Source organism: Motacilla alba, chromosome 1A (assembly GCF_015832195.1).
Source record: "Motacilla alba alba isolate MOTALB_02 chromosome 1A, Motacilla_alba_V1.0_pri, whole genome shotgun sequence".
Taxonomy (NCBI): domain Eukaryota; kingdom Metazoa; phylum Chordata; class Aves; order Passeriformes; family Motacillidae; genus Motacilla; species Motacilla alba.
The window spans coordinates 317,427-332,109 of record NC_052031.1 but is presented as its reverse complement, the minus strand read 5'-3'; the positions used below and the strand labels follow the sequence as shown (position 1 = coordinate 332,109).

The window sequence follows — 14,683 nt, the reverse complement described above, 5'->3', positions numbered from 1 at the left end:
GCCGCTGGGTGCTGCTGTACTTCGGCTTCACGCACTGCCCGGACGTGTGTCCCGAGCAGCTGGAGAGGCTGAGCCGCGCCGTGGAGCTGCTGGAGCGCCAGCCGGCGCCGCCGCCGCTGCAGCCGCTCTTCGTCACCGTGGACCCCGAGCGCGACGACGCGGCGGCGCTGGAGCGCTACCTGCGGGACTTCCACCCGCGCCTGCTGGGGCTCACCGGCACCCCCGAGCAGGTGCGCGCCGCCGCCGCCGCCTTCCGCGTCTACGTCAGCGCCGGGCCCCGCGACGCCGACGGGGACTACATCGTGGATCACTCGGTGCTGACGTTCCTCCTGGACCCCGACGGCGTCTTCCGGGACTGCTACGGGCGCTCGCGCACGGCCGAGGAGCTGGCGCGCAGCGTCAGGGCGCACGTGGACGCCTACGAGCCGCTGCCGCCCGCCGAGGAGGACAATAAACGGCCGTGACGCCCCCGGCAGCACGCGGTGTTGGGGTACGGGGCACGGGGAGGGACGGGGGACAGTCCTGGCAGAGCGCACACGGCCTGCAGGGGTGGCACGTGGCGGGGGAGGGACAGGGGACAGCCCTGGCAGAGCGCACACGGCCTGCAGGGGTGGCACGTGGCGGGGGAGGGACGGCTGACAGCTCCCGATGTTCCCCAGGTGTGGCCTGTGGGAGGGACAGAGCCCACACCCTGCAGGGGAGGGGACATCTGACACCCCCGGGTGTGTCCCGTGGAGGGGACAGAGGCCACACCCTGCAGGGGAGGGGACATCTGACACCCCCAGGTGTGTCCCGTGGGGGGGACAGAGCCCACACCCTGCAGGGGAGGGGACATCTGACACCCCCGGGTGTGTCCCGTGGGGGGGACAGAGCCCACACCCTGCAGGGGAGGGGACATCTGACACCCCCAGGTGTGTCCCGTGGGGGGGACAGAGCCCACACCCTGCAGGGGTGGCACATGGGGGCAAAGGAACAGCTGACAGCCCCCAGTGCCCCCCCAGGTGTGTCCCATGGGGGGCACAGCCCTGACAGAGGCCACACCCTGCAGGGGTGACACATGGCAGGGTAGGGACAGCTGACAGCCCCCGGGTGTGTCCCATGGTGGGGACAGAGGCCACACGCTGCAGGGGAGGGGACATCTGACACCCCCAGGTGTGTCCCGTGGGGGGGACAGCCCTGACAGAGGCCACACTCTGCAGGGGTGGCACATGGGGGGCAAAGGGACAGCTGACAGCCCCCAGTGCCCCCCAGGTGTGTCCCGTGGGAGGCACAGAGCCCACACTCTGCAGGGGTGGCACATGGGGGCAAAGGGACAGCTGACAGCCCCCAGGTATGTCCCAGGTGTGTCCCATGGGAGGGACAAAGCCCTGCAGGGGTGGCACATGGCAGGGAGAGGACACCTGACAGCCCCCAGTGCCCCCAGGAATGGTCTGGGATGAGGGAGGCTTTGAGTGGGCAGGTAGAGGGACCCCCAGGTGTGTCCTGTGGGAGGGACAGAGTCCTGCAGAGCCCACACCCTGCAGGGGTGGCACATAGAGGGGGATGTCTGACACCCCCAGTGTCCCCCAGGTGTGTCCCGTGGGAGGGACAGAGCCCTGCAGGGGTGGCACATGGCAGGGAGGGGACACCTGGCAGCCCCCAGCGTCCCCAGGAAGGGTCTGGGATGAGGGAGGCTTTGAGTGGGCAGGTAGAGGGACCCCCAGGTGTGTCCTGTGAGGGGGAGAACCTGGTTGGAGGGACCCCCACCAGACCCCACTGCCCCCCAGCGATGTCACGTGGCAGGGAGGGACCCCTGCAGCCCCCCAGGCGTGTCCCATGGGGCAGGGGGCTCTGCCTAGGGGAGCGAAGTGACCCCTCCCCAAAGGCTGACAAAAGGTAGGTGGGCAGAGGGACCCCCCAGCCTCTCCCACCCCCTGTAGCCCCCCCAGACCCCTCCCCATGGCTGGGGGTCCCTGTGCAGGTGACTGAAGTGACCCCCTGAGGCCCCTCCCCATGGCTGGGGGTCCCTGTGCAGGTGACTGCAGTGACACCCCCCAGACCCCTCCCCATGGCTGGGGGTCCCTGTGCAGGTGACTGAAGTGACACCCCCAGACCCCTCCCCATGGCTGGGGGTCCTTGTGCAGGTGACTGCAGTGACACCCCCCAGACCCCTCCCCATGGCTGGGGGTCCCTGTGCAGGTGACTGCAGTGACCCCCCCACCCCTGTAGCCCCCCAGACCCCTCCCCGCAATCCCTGTGTGGCCGAATCCCGTGACCCCTCCACCCCCAGGGAAGCGGCCCGTGCTGAGCAGGGGGTTTATTGGGGGCCGGGGTCTCTCTGCGAGGGCAGCTGGAAGCTCTGGAACCTCTCGTGCGCCGGGCGGGCCGAGAGCAGCCGCAGCCGCGCCGTGTCCAGCGCCGCCTCCAGCCCCGGCTCCTGCGCCAGCTCCACCTCCGCGTCGTTGGCCTGGGGAGGGGACGCGGGGGTGGGCGGGGGTCCCGGCGCGCCCGGCGACCCCCCCCGGGAGCCCCCGAAGCCTTACCAGCTGCAGCGAGGCCAGCAGGTAGCGGCACACCTCGAAGGGCGGCTGCCCGGCCACCAGGCTGGCCAGCGAGCGCCACCGGCCCAGCTCCGCGCAGCGCCCCGTCAGCTGCAGCCCGTAGGCACGGACGTCGAAGGGGACACGGCTCTCCTGGGGGACAGCGAGGGGACAGCAAGGGTCAGGGAGTGTCACTGGTCAGTGCCAGCCCATAGGCATGGACGCCGAAGGGGACACGGCTCTCCTGGGGGACAGCGAGGGGACAGGGAGTGTCACTGGTCAGTGCCAGCCCATAGGCATGGACGTCAAAGGGGACACGGCTCTCCTGGGGGACAGTGAGGGGACACAGAGGGTCAGGGAGTGTCACTGGTCAGTGCCAGCCTGTACCCACAGACATGGAATGGGGAACAGGACTCCTGGGGGACAGCGAAGGGACAGGGAGGGTCAGTGCCAGCTCATAGGCCTGGACATGGAACGGGACACGGCTCTCCTGAGGGACAGCAAGGGGACAGGGAAGGTCAGGGAGTGTCACTGGCCAGTGCCAGCCCATAGGCTCAGACATTGAATGGGACACGGCTCTCCTGGGGGACAGCGAGGGGGCAGGGAGGGTCACTGGTCAGTGCCAGCCTGTGGGACATGGAACGGGACACGGCTCTCCTGAGGGACAGCGAGGGGACAGCAAGTGTCACTGGTCAGTGCCAGCCCATAGGCCTGGACATCAAAGGGGACACGGTTCTCCTGGGGGACAGCGAGGGGACAGCAAGTGTCACTGGTCAGTGCCAGCCCATAGGCCTGGACATCAAAGGGGACACGGCTCTCCTGGGGGACAGTGAGGGGACAGCAAGGGTCAGGGAGTGCCACTGGCCAGTGCCAGCTCGTGGGACATGGAACGGGACACGGCTCTCCTGAGGGACAGCAAGGGGACAGGGAGGGTCAGGGAGTGTCACTGGTCAGTGCCAGCCTGTGGGACATGGAACGGGACACGGCTCTCCTGAGGGACAGCGAGGGGACAGCAAGTGTCACTGGTCAGTGCCAGCCCATAGGCTGACATTGAATGGGACATGGCTCTCCTGGGGGACAGTGAGGGTCAGGGAGTGTCACTGGCCAGTGCCAGCTCGTGGGACATGGAACGGGACACGGCTCTCCTGAGGGACAGCAAGACAGGGAGGGTCAGGGAGTGTCACTGGTCAGTGCCAGCCCATAGGCTCAGACATTGAATGGGACATGGCTCTCCTGGGGGACAGTGAGGGTCAGGGAGTGTCACTGGTCAGTGCCAGCTCCTTCCCACGGACATGGGACGGGGCACAGGACTCCTGCAGCTATGAGGGGACAGGGCTGGGCAGGGGGCTCAGGGGTGGAGAGAGAGGGGCAGGGGGTGCTCGGGGGGGGGGGGCAGGGGACTCTGGGGTGGGTACAGCGTGTTCAGGGGCGAGCAGGGCAGTGCCAGCCCCCTGCCCAGCCCGGGCAGTGCCCCCCGGGTCCCGGCCCGGCTCCGTGCCTGCTCCTGCAGCAGCGGCTCCACGCGCTCCTCCCACTGCCGGATGCGCTGCGACAGCTCCGTCTCCTGCGCGAACTTCTGCGAGCTGGCCATGAACAGCTCCTGGGGACGGGACAGCCATGGGGACACCCCCGCGCTCCTGGGGACACCCCCAAGCCTCCTGGGGACACCCTGACCCTGCGGAGTCACCCCCGGGTGCCCGCACTGGCACCTACCACGTTCCTGCGCACCAGCTCCTCGTAGCCAGGCTCAGGGGGGTCTGCGGGAAAAGGGGGTCACCAGAGCAGGGGACAGCACCCTGCCAGCCCAGGGGAGGGACGGGGGACAGACTGGGGACAGATGGGCCGGGGAACTGGGGAGGGAAGGGTCAGCAGCTCACCCAGGTTTCCTTCCTCTAGCTCCTCTGGCACCTCGGGCCCCATGTCCTCGTGCTCCACAAAATCATCTGCTGGGATGGGGAAACCACTCAGTGCCCCCTGAGACCCCCTCAGTGCCCCCTGGGACCCCCTCAGACCCCCAGGAGGGAAAGAAAGGCGCCCCAGGCTGGGGGGATTTGGGGTTTTGGGTTCCAGCACCTGCCCCTTCCTCGCTGTCAGCCCCACACTCGTGCTCCAGCGCTGGCTCCAGCTCCCTCAGCAGCTCCTGGGGGAAGGAACAGCCCTGAGCCCCCCCGAGCACCCCCAGAGCGTGGCAAGGGGGTGCTGGAGCCCCCCCAGTCCCCAGTTTAGCCTGCACCCCACTCACCCCCCGGCTCTGGAGCTTCCTGTGTGCCGCCAGCCGCTCCTTGAACTGCCGCCAGTACAGCACCTCCAGGTCTGCGGGGGTGGGGAACAGGGATTTGGGGTGGCCCCTCTGCGCCCCCCCAAAGCAGAACCCCCCCAGGCATCCCAGGCCCTTCTCCTTTGCAGGAGCTGGTGTCCATTCCCAGTTTTGGGGTGTCCTCCCCACTACAGGATCCCATCCCTGGTGTCCATTGCCCCCAGTTTTGGGGTGTCCTCCCCACTACAGGATCCCATCCCTGGTGTCCATTGCCCCCAGTTTTGGGGTGTCCTCCCCTCCATGCCCTCCCCACTGCAGAATCCCATCCCTGGTGTCCATTGCCCCCAGTTTTGGGGTGTCCTCCCCACTGCAGGATCCCATCCCTGGTGTCCCCCCCAGTTTTGGGGTGTCCTCCCCACTGCAGGATCCCATCCCTGGTGTCCCCCCCCCCCAGTTTTGGGGTGTCCTCCCCTCCACGCCCTCCCCACTGCAGGATCCAGCCCCTGGTGTCCCCAGGACAGGGCACGTGTCCCTGCCCGTGTCCCCTCACCTGCGAAGGTGGGGCCCTTCCTCCTGCTCTTCCGGCCCTCTGTGATGTTGTTGTCTGGGGGGAGCAGATCAGGAATAATCATTGGATGGAAATTCCATGGATTTATCAAAGTTGGAAAAGCCCTCTGAGCCCATCAAGTCCCCCCCAGCACTGCCAAGGCCACCCCTGCCCGTGTCCCCAAGTGCCACACGCACAAGGCTGTTAAATCCTTCTGTTAAAGATTTTCAAATCCTTTTGGATCTCAGTCCCACGGGATTCACTCACAGGCTGCAGAGAACCATCTCGTGAAATCCTGCAGCTTCCTCGGGCCCCTCCTCTTCCTCTTGCCTCCAACCACATCATCCAGCCCGTGTGGCACCAGGTAGGGCCTCCCTGCAGGTGACACGGGTGACACCGGGTGTGCGGCCACCACAAGGGGCTGGGAAGGGGCCCCTCTGGATGTCCTGGGGCTGGAATGACCCAGCATGGGGACAGGGACACTTGAGGGTGTCCAGTGGGGCTGGGAGTGATCCATTGTGGGGCTGGAATGACCCAGCGTGGGGACAGGGACACTTGAGGGTGTCCAGCGGGGCTGGGAGTGATCCATTGTGGGGCTGGGAAGGACCTGCCATGGGGACAGGGACACTTGAGGGTGTCCAGCAGGGCTGGGAGTGATCCATTGTGGGGCTGGGAAGGACCTGCCATGGGGACAGGGACACTTGAGGGTGTCCAGCAGGGCTGGGAGTGATCCATTGTGGGGCTGGGAAGGACCTGCCATGGGGACAGGGACACTTGAGGGTGTCCAGCAGGGCTGGGAGTGATCCATTGTGGGGCTGGGAAGGACCTGCCATGGGGATGGGGACATGTGGCTGGGAATGACCCCCCGTGGGACTGGGAATGTCCCTCCATGAGCTGGGAATGACCCCCTGTGGGAGCAGCAGTACCCCACTGTGGGACTGGGGACACTGAGGGACACCTAGCCAGGAATGACCCTCTGTGGGGCCAGGAGTGACCCTCCCATGGGATTGGGAAGGACCCACAATGGAGCCGGGAATACCGAGGGATATGGGGCTGGGAATGACCGGCTGTGGGGCTGGGGACACCGAGGGATGACCCACCACGGGCCGTGCTGTCCCTGCTCCCCTGGAGCTGCCCGGTTCCCCCGGGAATACCTTTCCTGAAGGGCTTGTCCTCGGAGTCTCCGAAGGGGTCGAGGCTCTGCCACGGATTGGGCTCCTCCTGGCACGGGGGCGAGCGTGGGCAGGGGCTCCGGGGCATCCCAGGGGTCCCATCCTGCCCAGATCTGGGATCTCCCTGGCTCCAGGGCCCCCCTTACCTTGCTGAGGGCTTTGGGGTCCTGGCTGGGGGGTCTCTCCCGCAGGACGTACCCCCGGGTCCGGGGTGTGCTCTGGGGGGCACGGAGAGGGACAGTGAGGGGCTGGGGGACAGGGAAGGGCTGGGGTGGGGGGACCCAGGGGTCTGGGGAAGGAGTGACGGGCTCCAGGGAAGGAACAAGGGGATCCAGGGATCCCGGGAAGGAGTGGGGGGCTCCGGGGATCCCAGGAAGGAACAAGGGGCTTAAGGGATCCAGGGAAGGAACAAGGGGCTCCAGGGAAGGAACAAGGGCTCCAGGGATCCAGGGAAGGAACGAGGGGCTCCAGGGATCCAGGGAAGGAACGAGGGGCTCCAGGGATCCAGGGAAGAACGAGGGGCTCCAGGGATCCAGGCAAGGAGCACAGGCAGCCCCCCAAGCCCCTGCCCACGCAGACCCTCTGGGCCTCGATGTGTTCGTTAGGGACCGGGGTCACTTCCATGTCATCCTCCAGGGCCCCGGGAACGTCGTCATCGTCAGGTCCTGCAGCACCTGAGGGGTGGGAATGGGCAGAGGCTGCAGAAGCTTCCAGAACCCTTCATCCCACCCTGTCCGCCAAGGAATTCCTCCGGGAGCTTCTCCTGCCAGGGCCAAGGGGCAGCAGAGGGCAGCAGCAGGGAATGGTGCAGTTGGTTGGGGTGGAAAATCCCTCAGAGCCCAAATCCAAGCGTTCCCAGGGCTGCCAGGGCCTCCACTGCCCGTGTCCCCAAGTGCCACCCCTCCAGGGATGGGATCCCACCCCCGTGCCAGGCTGCACAGCCCTTTCCAGGAGGAAATTCCCCAAAATCCCCCCTGAGGCTCCCCTGGCCCAGCCTGAGGCCGCTCCCTCTCCTCCTGTCCCCGTTCCCTGGGAGCAGAGCCCGGTCCTGACTGTCCCCTGCTGCCAGGGACGAAGTCACCCCTCACCCTCCTCCCCAGCGTCCTGGATGGCCACAGGGACCCCAGGACAGCCCTGGCAGGTGCCACCCCTCACCTGCCTCCTCGCAGAAGCTCAGTGCCCGCGCCAGAGCCGCGCCGGCGCTCGGACGCTCCGCGGGGCTGGATCCCGGAGCCGCCCCTGGGGACAGTGACCGGTGAGCGCCGGCAGTGACGGGGACAGCGACACAGCCACCGCAGAGCCCCCGCGTACCTGCGGCCGTGCCCAGGCGCTGCTCCTGCTGCGGGTGGGTGGGGGAGAGCCCGGCCAGCTCCAGCAGGAAGGCGCCGGAGGCGTGGGGGGTGGAGGTGTTCATGCGGAAGTCCCTGCGGCTGGCCAGCACCTCGCCCCGCCGGCTGCGGGGACACCGGCACGCCACTGTCCCCAGAGTCCCCAGAGTCCCCCGGGCCAGCCCCCGGGCCGGCCCAGCGGCACCCCGGCCCTCCCAGCAGCGCGGGATGGCCGCGCACACCCCGGGATCTTCCTGCTCCTCCACGGATCCCAGCAGGAATTGTGTGTGCTGAGGGACCGCGGCTGGAGCAGGGCAGGGGACACGGGACAATGCCACCCAGGGCAGGGGACACGGGACAATGCCACCCAGGGATCCCGAATGGAGCAGGGGAGGGGACACGGGACAATCCCTCCCAGAGGAGGGGACATGGGACAATGCCACCCAGGGGAGGGGACACGGGACAATCTCTCCCAGGGACTGGAGCAGGGGAGGGGACACGGGACAATGCCACCATGGACTGGAGCAGGGGAGGGGACACGGGACAATCCCTCCCAGAGACTGGACTGGAGGAGGGGACACTGGACAATGCCATCAGGGACTGGAGCAGGGGAGGGGACACGGGACAATCCCACCCAGGAGAGGGGACACGGGACAATGCCACCAGGGACTGGAGCAGAGGAGGGGAGGGGGACAATGCCACCTAGAGGAGGGGACACAGGACAATGCCACCAGGGACTGGAGCAGGGGAGGGGACACAGGACAATCCCACCAGGATAGGGGACACGGGACAATGCCACCAGGGGCTGGAGCAGGGGAGGGGACACGGGACAATCCCTCCCAGGGACTGGACTGGAGGAGGGGACACGGGACAATGCCACCAGGGATTGGAGCAGGGGAGGGGACACGGGACAATCTTTCCCAGGGAAGGGGACACGGGACAATCCCACCAGGATAGGGGACACAGGACAATGCCACCAGGGACTGGAGCAGGGGAGGGGGACAATCCCACCCAGGAGAGGGGACACAGGACAATCCCAGCAGGGGAAGGTCACGGGACAATCCCAGGAGTGGCACCTCAGGAGGGGGTTATCCTTCTTCTCCCCCTCTTCCGGGGGCACCAGGGACATCGGGGTCAGGGGGACGATGTTCACGGCCTGGGAAGGGACAGGGGGGTGGCAGAGAGCCTGGGAAAGGTGTCATTGTCCCCAAGGCCACCACCCCGGCTGGATTCACCCGGGAAAATGGTGCCGTGGAGGGGAGGAAAGGAGGGAGGAAGGAAGGGATGGAAAGAGGAATAAAAGGGAGAAAATGAGGGAAAAGAAGAGGGGAAAGGAGGGGAAAGGCAGGGATGAAAAGAAGAGTAAAAAGAGGGGGAAAAGGAGGAATAAAAACAGGGAGGAAAGCAGGGCAAAAGGGAGAGGCAAGAAGGGGGATAAGAGGAAGAAAAGGAGAAAAAAGGAGAGAGAAAAAGAGGAAAAAAGGGGGGAATAAAAGAGAAAAAGGAAAAAAGGAGAAAGAAAAGGAGGAATAAAAAGAAGGAGAAAAGGAGGAATAAAAAGAGGGAGAAAAGGAGGAATAAAAAGAGGAAGAAAAGGAAAGAGAAAAAGAGGGAGAAAAGGAGGGGAAAAGGGAGGGATAAAAAGAGGAAGAAAAGGCAAAAAAGGGAAGGAGAAAAGGAGGAAGGAGGGACAAACTGGGGAATAAAAGCAGGGAAAGGAGAAATAAAAAATAAAATGCAGCTGGCTCCTCTTACGGCAGGCTGCTGGTCCCTCCTCATGTCCACGCTGGCCTGGCTGGTCTCTGGGATGTCATCCAGGGACAGGAACTGCAGGAGAGCCCCCCAGTGTCACCCCAGCTGGCAGGGACACCGAGGGACCCCCCCGGAGCACAGAGCCCACCTCACCTCCTCCTCCTTGTCCGTGAAGGTGGCGTCGGCGTCGCGGCCGTCGGGGCCCAGGGAGGTGGGGAGCTTCTCCCTCCTAGGGAAAAACGGACTCAGGATCCAAGGGAAGGGTGGGAAAGGGTCCCTCCGGCCCTGCTGCGGCCCCTCCGGCTGGGAAAACCCCAAAAAGCAGCGGGGCTCTCCCTCTTGGTGGCGTCAGTGTGACAGTCCAAGGAGCTGGCAGCACATCCCGAAGGGATTGTCCTTTTGGAAAAGGCTCCCCCGGGCTCCTCTGGGCTCCGGAATCCCCAGGAGCCAGAAGGAAAACCATCCCTGGTGGTGTGAGTTATCCCTGGGATGGCGTTCCTGGGGCTGGGATGCACCTCCCGGGGCAGCCACGGGAGTGGGGATGGGCCAGGACAGAGCCAGGGCAGGGTTCTGCAGGACAGATTCCCCCGGGAAGGGAAAATTCCCCCTGGGAAGGGAAAGCTCCCCTCTGGGAAGGGAAAATTCCCACTGGGACAGGAAAATTCCCCTCTGGGAAGGGAGAATTCCCCTCTGGGAAGGGAGAATTCCCCACTGGGAAGGTAAAATCCCCCCCTGGGAAGAGAAAATCCCCACTGGGAAGGGAGAATTCCCCTCTGGGAAGGGAAAATCCCCCCCTGGGAAGAGAAAATCCCCACCTAGGAAGGGAGAATTCCCCTCTGGGAAGGGAAAATCCCCCCTGAGAAGGGAAAATTCCCCCCTGGGAAGGGAAAATTCCCCCTGGGAAGGGAAAGCTCCCCTCTGGGAAGGGAGAATTCCCACTGGGAACGGAGAATTCCCCTCTGGGAAGGGAGAATTCCCCTCTGGGAAGGGAGAATCTCCCCTCTGGGAAGGGAAAATGCCCCCTCTAGGAAGGGAAAATTGCCCCCTGGGAAGGGAAAATCCCACTCACTTTTTGTTGGAGATGCAGTCCAGTGTCTGGCAGACCAGCATGTACAGGTATTCCACCTGGAAAACAGCACCTGGGGCTGGGGAAGGGGGAGCAGCTCCTGGGAAAGCCCCTCCACCCAAGGGACTCCCCCCTCCCACTATGGAGGTCAGTCCCATGGGGTTTGGTGCTCTTTTCCCCTTTTTCCAGCCATTCCACAGCCAGACTGGGGGAAGTCCCTGGAATCTGGAGCAGCCCGGGACAGTGGCAGGTGTCCCTGCCCACGGTGGCACTGGATGGGCTTTGAGGTCCCTTCCCACCCGAACCATCCCAGGACTTTGCGGCCAAAAAGATCCAACATCCCGGGATTTTACAGGATCACAAAGCAGGATTTTACATCCCACCCTGCGGAACTGCAAAATTCCCGCTGCTCCCGGGGCTGCCGACGCCCCCCGAGGGAGACCCGGAGCTGAAACTTAACAATTAACCCTTCTGAGCCCGGGGATCGCGGGTGACCCCACGGACTGGGGGGCTCAGGACACGGGATGGGAGGGGATGGGATCCATGGGATGGGATGGGATCGGATCTATAGGATGGGATCCATGGGATGGGATGGGATGATGGGATTATGGGATCCATGGGATGGGATTATGGGATCTATGGGATCCATGGGATGGGCTGGGATTATGGGATGGTATGGGATTCAGGGAATGGGATGGGATTATGGGATGGGATCCATGGGATGGGATGGGATCGGATCTATGGGATCCATGGGATGGGCTGGGATCCATGGGATGGGATTATGGGATGGGATTATGGGATGGGATCCATGGAATGGGATGGGATTATGAGATGGGATCCATGGGATGGGATGATGGGATGGGATTATGGGATGGGATGGGATTCATGGAATGGGATCCATGGGATAATGCAATGGGATCCATGGGATGGGCTGATAGGATGGGATGGGATCCATGGGATGGGCTGGGATGGGATCCATGGGATCCATGGGATTATGGGATCCATGGGATGGGATGGGATGGGATTATGGGATGGGATCCATGGGATGGGATCCATGGGCTGGGATCCATGGGATGGGATCCATGGGATGGGATGGGATGGGATGGGATCCACGGGATGGGCTGGGATGAGATGATGGGATGGGATGACGGGATGGGATCCATGGGCTGGGATCCATGGGATGAGATGATGGGGTGATGGGATGATGGGATGACGGGATGATGGGATGGGATGATGGGATGATGGGATGATGGGATGATGGGATGATGGGATGATGGGATGATGGGATGGGATGATGGGATGATGGGATGATGGGATGATGGGATGATGGGATGATGGGATGATGGGACGGGGCGGGGCCCAGCGGGTGCCCACCTTCCTGCTGTAGATGCAGGCAGAGCCCTGGATCAGCAGCGCTGCCTCCATGAAGTTCATGGTGGTTTTGCCATTGTCGAAGGAAATGCAGACCTGGTCCAGCTGCGAGGGGCAGGGCTGGGCTTGGGTCAGCTCCCACAGAGGCCGGGCAGCTGGCAGCTGCCTGCAGAGCTTTACTCTGCTCTCAGTCTCCAGGCAGGGCGAGACAAGAGATGTAAAACCCAACGCTGTCCTACCAGAGCTAGCTTATTCCCTGGTTCCAACGCCTTACCGTTGTTTTCCACCCTGCTAGCTTCTGCCACGCAACGCTGCTGCTAATGCTAACACTGGTCACTCCCACTTTCACTCCTCGTGGTCTCGCTACCACGCATCTCCCAGCTTTAATTCTCTAAATTTGAACTTTTAATTAAAACCAAATTAAGTTAAAATTTCAATTCTCTAAAATTCCTTTGCAAGGCCATATTTTAAATTGAATTTCAATTCTCTAAAATCCCTTTGCAAGGCCATATTTTAAATTGAATTTCAATTCTCTAAAATTCCTTTGCAAGGCCATATTTTAAATTAAATTTCAATTCTCTAAAATTCCTTTGCAAGGCCATATTTTAAATTAAAGTTTCAATTCTCTAAAATTCCTTTGCAAGGCCATATTTTAAATTGAAATTTCAATTCTCTAAAATTCCTTTGCAAGGCCATATTTTAAATTGAATTTCAATTCTCTAAAATTCCTTTGCAAGGCCATATTTTAAATTGAAATTTCAATTCTCTAAAATTCCTTTGCAAGGCCATATTTTGAAACTTGTTTCCAGTTTCTCTCCCAACAAAGCCATTTCTGTTTCAGGGCTTCAATTCAGCACACCTGGTTTCAGCGCTTCCATGCAGATTTATAAACCCATGAGAGTTTGTGTCAGGATTTGGGATTTGGGAATCCTGTATAAACCTGCTCCTGACAGGCTGGATGGCCCCGGGATTCACCCGGGAAAACGGGGCCAGGGAGGGGAGGAAAGGAGGAAAAGGAGGGAGAAAGAGAGGGAGAAAAGGAGGGAGAAAAATAGGGAGAAGAGGAGGGAAAAGGAGAAAGAAAAGGAGGGGGAAGAGGAGAAAAAAAGAGATAAAAAGAGGAATAAAAAGAGAGAGAAAAGGAGGGGAAGAGAGGGATTGAAGAAGGAAAGGAGAGATAAAAAGAAGGAGAAATAAAGGGGGACAGAGGGATAAAAGGAGGAAAAAGAAGAAAGAAAAGCAGGGACAAAAAGGGATAAAAGGAAGGGGAAGGAGAAAAATAAAACAAAAAAGGAACAAGAGGGAGAAAGAGGAATAAAAGGAAGAAAAGGAGAAAAGGAGGGGAAAGAGAGGAATAAAAGGAGGAAAAGGAGAGAGCAGAGGAGGGGCAGGGGACACGAGGGGCTCTGGGGTGACCCCGTTACCTCCTCCAGGTACTCCCCGAGCTGGGCAGCCACGTCCACCTCCCAGTTCTTGGTGAGGTCCCGGATGGGCTGCAGCAGGTGCAGGAAGCGGGAATCCACCTCCTCCATGGTGGGGTCCCCCTGCAGACACCCCAGCAGCGGCCTGGAGGCTCCCAGCTCCGGGGAAGGGGTCCCGCAGGGAATGGGGGTCCCGGGCTGCAGGGCAGGGGACAGCCCCGGGGCAGCTCTGCAGGAATCACAGCCCGGCTGGGTGGGAACGGGGACACAGCAAACAGGAAAATGAATGGCAACAGCAACCCCAGTGTTTGGCCCTGACCCTGACCCTGATCCTGAAATGCCCACTGGCCCTGAACTCTGTGCAATCCTGACCCTGCAACCCCAGTCCCCGTGATCCCACTGACTGATCATGATCCCACAAGCCCCAGCCCTGGCCCAACTCTGACCGTGCTCCTGACCCTGATCTGAACATGATCCCAAATCCTCATCCTGACCCTGACCCTGATCCTCCTCAAACCCCTGAATGACCGTGATCCCAAATCCTGATCCCTGATCCTGAACATGATCCCAAATCCTCATCCTGACCCTGACCCTGATCCTCCTCACCTCTGACTCTGACCGTGATCCCAAATCCTGATCCCTGATCATGATCCCACACCCAGACCCTGATCCTCAGCCCCATCCTCATCCTGACCCTGATTCCAACCCAGCCCTGGCCCTGATCCTCACTCTGACCTGACCCTGAACATGATCCTCCTCAACCAGCCCTGGCCCTGACTCTGACTGTGACAAATCCTGAATAATTCATTCCCAACCCTGACCCCGACCCCAATGTGGAACCCAGTCCCGACCCTGATCCCAATCCCCACCCTGATTCTCACCCCAATCCCATCCCCTATCCCGACCCCTCACCTGCCCCTGACCCTATTTCCCACCCCCAACTCTGCCCCGCTCCCGATCCCAACCTCAATCCCGATCCCAACCCCAACTGCACTTCTGATCCTGATCCCCAGCCAGACCCCGACCCTAATTCCCATCCCAATCGCTGCCCCAACGGCGCTCTCAATCCCGACCGCGATCCCGATCCCCATCCAATCCTCAATCCCGACCGTGACCCGATCCTGATCCCAATCCCCATCCAACCCTCAATCCTGACCGTGATCCCGATCCCAATCCCCGTCCAATCCTCAATCCCGACCACGATCCCATCCCGGTCCCCATCCAACCCTCAATCCTGACCGTGATCCCAT

The 14,683-nt window shown here is 62.1% G+C and overlaps 2 protein-coding genes and 1 long non-coding RNA gene across 3 annotated transcripts; 2 read left to right on the top strand and 1 right to left on the bottom strand.

The window, feature by feature from the left end:
- Positions 1 to 5: 5 nt before the first annotated feature.
- Positions 6 to 475, top strand: LOC119707921 (protein SCO2 homolog, mitochondrial; the record flags this gene model as incomplete). The annotated part of the gene is made up of 1 exon (XM_038153586.1): positions 6 to 475. A coding segment is annotated over one exon (459 nt), but the record flags the coding sequence as incomplete, so codon positions are not given.
- A 1,806-nt stretch (positions 476 to 2,281) lies between these two features.
- NCAPH2 (non-SMC condensin II complex subunit H2) lies at positions 2,282 to 13,677 on the bottom strand. The gene is made up of 20 exons (XM_038155667.1): positions 13,437 to 13,677; positions 12,016 to 12,117; positions 10,645 to 10,700; positions 9,729 to 9,804; positions 9,579 to 9,650; positions 8,900 to 8,979; positions 7,807 to 7,949; positions 7,651 to 7,734; positions 7,075 to 7,169; positions 6,642 to 6,713; positions 6,478 to 6,544; positions 5,591 to 5,698; positions 5,327 to 5,380; positions 4,762 to 4,832; positions 4,593 to 4,659; positions 4,397 to 4,462; positions 4,233 to 4,276; positions 4,018 to 4,119; positions 2,523 to 2,672; positions 2,282 to 2,446 (listed from the first exon to the last, which is right to left on the bottom strand). The coding sequence occupies exons 1-20, from the start codon at positions 13,542 to 13,544 to the stop codon at positions 2,297 to 2,299; spliced, it is 1,767 nt and encodes a 588-aa protein (XP_038011595.1). The 5' UTR covers positions 13,545 to 13,677; the 3' UTR covers positions 2,282 to 2,296.
- Positions 4,595 to 7,468, top strand: LOC119708810. The gene is made up of 3 exons (XR_005259224.1): positions 4,595 to 4,830; positions 5,593 to 5,687; positions 7,132 to 7,468. It is a non-coding gene; the product is annotated as an uncharacterized LOC119708810 (long non-coding RNA).
- Positions 13,678 to 14,683: the final 1,006 nt, after the last annotated feature.